Source organism: Eurypyga helias, unplaced genomic scaffold (assembly GCF_000690775.1).
Source record: "Eurypyga helias isolate BGI_N326 unplaced genomic scaffold, ASM69077v1 scaffold45149, whole genome shotgun sequence".
Lineage (NCBI taxonomy): Eukaryota > Metazoa > Chordata > Aves > Eurypygiformes > Eurypygidae > Eurypyga > Eurypyga helias.
In genome coordinates, this window is record NW_010272269.1 from 62 (window position 1) to 5776 (window position 5715).

General features: G+C 60.9%; 1 protein-coding gene across 1 annotated transcript; it reads left to right on the top strand.

Annotated features, from left to right (window-relative positions):
* Window positions 1-1072: 1072 nt before the first annotated feature.
* On the top strand, window positions 1073-3939 carry LOC104515191 (syntaxin-1A; the record flags this gene model as incomplete). Its single annotated transcript, XM_010159080.1, has 4 exons — window positions 1073-1146; window positions 1443-1580; window positions 3129-3239; window positions 3862-3939. Coding segments are annotated over 4 exons (401 nt in total), but the record flags the coding sequence as incomplete, so codon positions are not given.
* Between the last annotated feature and the right edge of the window lie 1776 nt (window positions 3940-5715).

Sequence of the window (5715 nt, forward strand, 5' to 3'; positions counted from 1 at the left end):
TCCTTCAGCTCTGCCACCATGCTTAGCAGCTCATCAACCTGCTCACACCGCGGTTAGAGGGAAAGGCTCAGGCACTCGCTGCAGCCGGAGACCTGGACAGCTGCATCCCTGAGCGGGAGCCCCGTCTGGGTTGCCACGTTTGTCCTAGCAGTGGTTTTCCTCCGGGTGACCACCATGGCTGAGTCCTGCCCGCTTGCCCTGCCTGTGCGAACTGACATGCCACGCTCTGTTTGCCCACTCTGTTCGCCGCGGTCCCTGGGCGCAGTTCAAATCCCTCGCGGTTGCTCCTGGCACAGCCCCTGAGTGACGTCAGTTGCTCTCGCAGGGGCTGCTGGTACCACGCGGGCTGCCCAGCTACTTCTCTGTTCCCTGGAAAACCGCTCTGATCGCTTCAATCGAGTGCCGATCCACGGCAGGAGCTGCTGCCACCACCGAGTCCTGCGCTGACTAATTAATATCTCTCCTCTGTAGCAGCGTGGACTACGTCCACAGTTGTGAGGCTGAAGGTACCACACAGGGGCCAAGGAGGAGGGCTGTGTCACAGGGGGAAGGACAGAGCCTGGTTTCTGTTATGCAGCTGGAGGGCTAAAACTCAGGCAGCCCAACACATGCAGCAGTGCTTGCCAGGCCAGAGCGCCCTGCTGAGCACAGTGTCCTTGTGGCCTTGAACTGGCCTGGCATGAGGTTCACCAAAAGCATCCCTGCTCTTGGCTTGCTGGTCTGTATCCCTCCTTCTTCACAGTCTGCCAGCTGGGTTCTGGTGGCTCCTGTCCTTTGGCACCACTCACTGCCCCGCAGGAATGGGCAGCTTGACCAGGAGGGTCAGACAGGATTTCCTGGATGAGGTGGGCCAAGCTGGCAGCTTAACACCCTTAAAAAGGGGGGTTGCAGGGATGGCACACAGCCGGGCTGCAGGATAGCAGCCCCTTGAACTGCCCAGTGCGTTCTCTGGGCTGGAAGCTTTCCTCCACTCCATGGAGATGCCATGGAGCCAGCAGAGCCCTGCAGTAGGGCTGCAGGACTCATGGCTGGGACAGGGGCTCATGGCTGACCAGTGCTGTGTCACTTGCAGCTGGCAGGACTACCACCAGTGAGGAGCTGGAGGACATGCTGGAGAGCGGCAACCCGGCCATCTTCTCCTCCGGGGTAAGTACCGGCAGAGGATAAAACTGAGTGAGCCCACTCATCCCAGGGGGATTGGCTGGTGGATGTGCTGCCACAGTGGCCCCAATACAGGACTGATGAGCACAGCCCATGCAGGTGGTGGGACCTGGGTGCTCAGATCTGACCTCACGATGTTGCCCAAGCCAGGAGGCTGTGACCTGGCTGCAGATTGCGTGACTGGAGTGGCTCTGGGGCACCTGTTCTTCCCTGTCTTGGTGCCCCTAATTCTAGCATCTGGGGGGCTGAGCATGGTGCTCAGAGGCCCTGTCTTTTTGCAGATCATTATGGATTCAAACATCACCAAGCAAGCACTGAATGAGATTGAGACACGGCACAGTGAGATCATCAAACTGGAGAACAGCATCCGAGAGCTGCATGACATGTTCATGGACATGGCCATGCTAGTGGAGAGCCAGGTAGGGAGATGCTGCAGCCCGTTAGCTGGCTCACCTGGGGAGGTTGGAGGGTGATGGGGCTGCCAGTGGTCCCCTGCCTGCGTGGGTGCTGAGGGAAAAATCTGCATCTGACATAGCTCCCACTGGGCTCCCCGGGGGCAGAGCTACCTGCCCTGCATCCCAGAGCAGGGGCTGCTGTGTGCTGAGGGCAAGAGGTTCAGTGATGGGCTCTGGAGGAGGGCAGTGGGTGGATGCCATGCAGGCAGAGATTCCTCCATCGCCCCTGGTGCACCAGGACCTGCGGGGTGAGCTCGGAGTGCTGCCAGCCTCAGTGGTCCTGCAAGGCTGACCCTGGCGGTGCTGGCAGCCTGCCATGCCTGGCCTTTCAGCCGGGCATGTGGGCTGGTGTCTCTACTCCCCCCCCCTTCTTGCCTGCCATGCTGCCATGGCCCGAGGAGACATCAGTGTCAGGTAAAGCCTCACCAAGCCCCCACCGGTGCTGCATGCTTTGCTCTGCATGGCTGCCCTCTGCATGTCTGTGGCTCTTGTGTGGTGCTAGGGGAGCCTGTGGCAGGCGGGCGAGGATGGCTGTGGCACAGTAGTGTTGATGCTCTGTCCTATCTCTCTTGGGGTAGGATATGGGGGACCTGCAGTTCCCTGTCCCTCTCTAAGGGCCAGATCGTGCCAGCACCCTGTGTTGCCCTGTGGGGTGGGAGGCTCCGAGCTGCTGGCACCAGGTGCAAAGGGGTGCTGATCTGGCAGCAGAGCTGGCAGCTGCCTGCTTTGGCCCAGGCAAGGCACAGGTGGGAAGGAGAAGCAACAGCTTTAGGCAAGGCAGGGAGCAGCACGAAGCCTGGCTGGAGTCAGTGGTTGGAGAGGGAGCACCAGAGCACCCAAGGGCTTGCAAAGGCTCATCCTCCTTGTGCTCTCTGTCTCCAGCTGCTGCAGGACCTGGCTGCTTCCCTGTGCAGTCAGGATGGAGACAAAAGTGGTGGACAGGCTGGGGGAGCTCGTGCCAGTCTGTGCCCTGACGAGTGAGGAAGTCCATACCCCCAGCCTACCCTGCAACCAGGGGGCAGAGCAGGACAGGAGTCCCTGCATGGCCTGGCGTTCTCGCCTCGCCAGCCTCACTCAGGCCCTCTGCTCTCAACGGGGCACGTGTGCGGATCAGAGCGGTTGTCCCTGCACGTGCATGGTTTCATGAGCATCCCACGTGGTGCTGTTGGTGCAGTCCTTGCTCCCTCACCAAGCCTTCGGTTTCAGCAGCGTGCAGCGTGGTGGTAATGTAGATACTGTTGTGGCTTTGATGTCACCAGAGATACCAGACAGGGTGGCCACCAGGCCAAGACTGGGCTGGGGAGCCCCCTTGACCCTCACCTTTGCTTGCCTCCCTGCTGGGAGGTGCATGGAGATCCCACCCCACTGCCTGCAGGCAACAAATGGTCCCTCTCTCTCCTGTGCAGGGCTGCTGAGCAGGGTGACATCCACACAGCGCTGGGGAGCTGCAGAGCAGGAAGGAGCTCATGGCTACACACACGTGGGTGTGTGGGCTCTGTCCACACTCTGCAGGGTGAGATGATCGACCGCATAGAGTACAATGTGGAACACTCAGTGGACTATGTGGAGCGGGCTGTGTCTGACACCAAAAAAGCAGTGAAGTACCAGAGCAAAGCCAGACGGGTGAGTCATGGCACTGGCTGGGGCCTGTCTTCCCCTACCTACACTTCTGACACCTCCCAGGGGCAGACCCCTGCCCTGACTGCCCCACTGACTGCACAGAGGTGGGGGCAGGTGCCTGGGCACTGGTTTACCCCACACCGCTGGGTGCAGCGCAGGTCCTGCTGGTGGCATCAGCTGAGGCAGACCCCCCCAGCACAGGCTGCATGAGTGCTGGTGATGAGTTGTGGGGCGGGATGCTGCTTGGTGGGAGGAAAACGGACAGGGTGGATCCCACGTACCAGGCCTGCTCTTTTTCAGCCCCCTGCTGAAAAAAGTAAGAGAAAAGGCATACTCAGATGTAGCGCCAGCTGCCTGTCCCAGTCCCCACACCTGGTTCCATATCAATTTGGCAGCACCAGGACCCGGGGGCCACCAGCTCATCTCTGCCCAGGGCTGAAGGGGAAGCTGGGGTGCCCATCCCTGCTCCAGGGCTGCTGTCTGGCTACCATGGCGCTGCTCGGAGCCCACCCTGGGCAAAAAAAAAGAAGCCGATCGCGGCCCCCCAGGTCTCAGTCAGCCTGCCCCCAACACTCATGGTCCCTCTCTCCCCTCTCTCCTTGCCGGTGCTGGGACACCTGAGCAGAAGAAGATCATGATCATAATCTGCTGCGTGATCCTGGGTATCGTCATTGCCTCCACCTTTGGCGGCATTTTCGGCTAGACTCTTCCACGGGACTGTTTGTGTGCGATGGACGGAGCCACGTGTGCCATGGGGCCGCAGCTGCGCCAGAGCGAACCACGCAGCCCTGGAGCCTCCCAGCAGCATTTCAGTTTCTAATGCATGGTTGTTTGTGATGCTGTGTGTGCGGTGCGTCTGTGTGGAGCGAGCGCCGGCCCTGGGGCGCAGGCAGGATGCAGGAGACGGTGATGGGTGCAAGGGGGAACCCTTATGGGTGGAACCCAAGCCTTCATCACTGCTCCAGCCTGGGTGGCTGGCTGGGACCAGGTGGAGACAGAGATACCCTTGGGCACTGCTGCTTCTCCTGTGCTGGGCAGTCTGTGTTAGTGACAGCTGAGGATAAGGAAAGACCAAGAAAGGGTGTTACAGTTCCTCAGGAGCGCAGCGCTCAGTCAACCTCCCCCAGCTTCCCCATCTCCTCCAGCCAAAGCTCTTGTGTCTGTCAGCCACATCTGTGCTTGCAAACACCCTTCCTTGGGCTGCTTCACGGGCCCCTTCCCCAGGGTTGCACTCTGCCAGGGCCTGCCTCTCCCCAGTCCTGTGGCTGTGCCTGGCTGCTGCTCTGCCGATGGCAAGCCTACCCCCACCCCATCCCCCCACAAGCCCTCACCCCAGTGCAGGTGTCAGGGGCTGGACATGCAGCTGCTGGCAGCAGATGCCTGATGGAGCAGTTTGGGATGAGGAGCTGCTGCTTGGGGCCATCACAGTTGCTTTGGGATGGGGACGGGTCATATGCGGACCTGTGCTGCACCCTGGTGCTGGCCTGGCAGGGCACGAGGGCACAGGTACGTTAAGGCCAGCATGTTTCACTGGCCACTTGCCCTGCATCAAAGCCTCATCATTCTGTTCTCAGCCTTGGCACCTAGTGACCCTGGCTCCTGCTGCCCCCAGACCTGGGCTCTGGCTGTCAGGGTTTGGGGCTGGCCCTAACACCCACAGCCCCTGGCAGTACTTTCCTGGGAGCAGGACTGCTTCCAGCCTCATTTCACACAGGCACCCATGGCTGGAGGTTGGAGGCAGTTGGGCTTTTTCCTGTCATGGTCCCAGAAGCAGCTCTTGTTGCACCCACCTCCCCCATAAGCTAGGACCAGCAGCCTTCCTCCTCCATCCTGCCCAGCTCCTCAGCAGGGCAGTGCCCGACTGCCCCTTCCACCTCTTTGCCACCTCTTGGCATCTGCCTGCTCATCACCTGGGCCACTGAGACACCCACACTCAGTGGGGTGTTGTGGGAGCACCTGGGTGCCCTCCGCTACTCCCACTACATGGATGCAGTCACTGTGGGGTGGCCTGAGCCTGCTGGCAGCTCTGAGCAGCCCTGTGTTGCCACTGTCCGTTTTCCCTGGGCTGGGGGCAGGGCTCTGCCCTCAAATTCTTTCAGAGACTCCAGAGTTCCAGCTGGCCCATGCAGGTGCCAGAGCACCACAGAGGAGCCCAGGGCAGGGTAGACACCTGGGGCCAAGCTCACCGCCACACACTGGGACGGGGGCTAGACATGAGCCCAGCTGCCAGCAGCAGTAAAAGGGGCACTTGATGGCATCAAATACTCCAGCTGCAGCCAGCGTGTCACCTTCCTGCTCCAACCAGGGCAAGGGCAGGACAGCTCTGCCCCTGTGTCCTCCACCCTAGCTGGGTGCTCTAGCACAGGCACTGGCCCTGCGTCTGGCCATGGGTGTGGGGCAAAAGGCAGTGGGCTGCAGCCGAGACATGGTGCTGCCTTCCGCAGGTGCAGCCCTGCCCAGCTGCACCCCGGCCACAGCT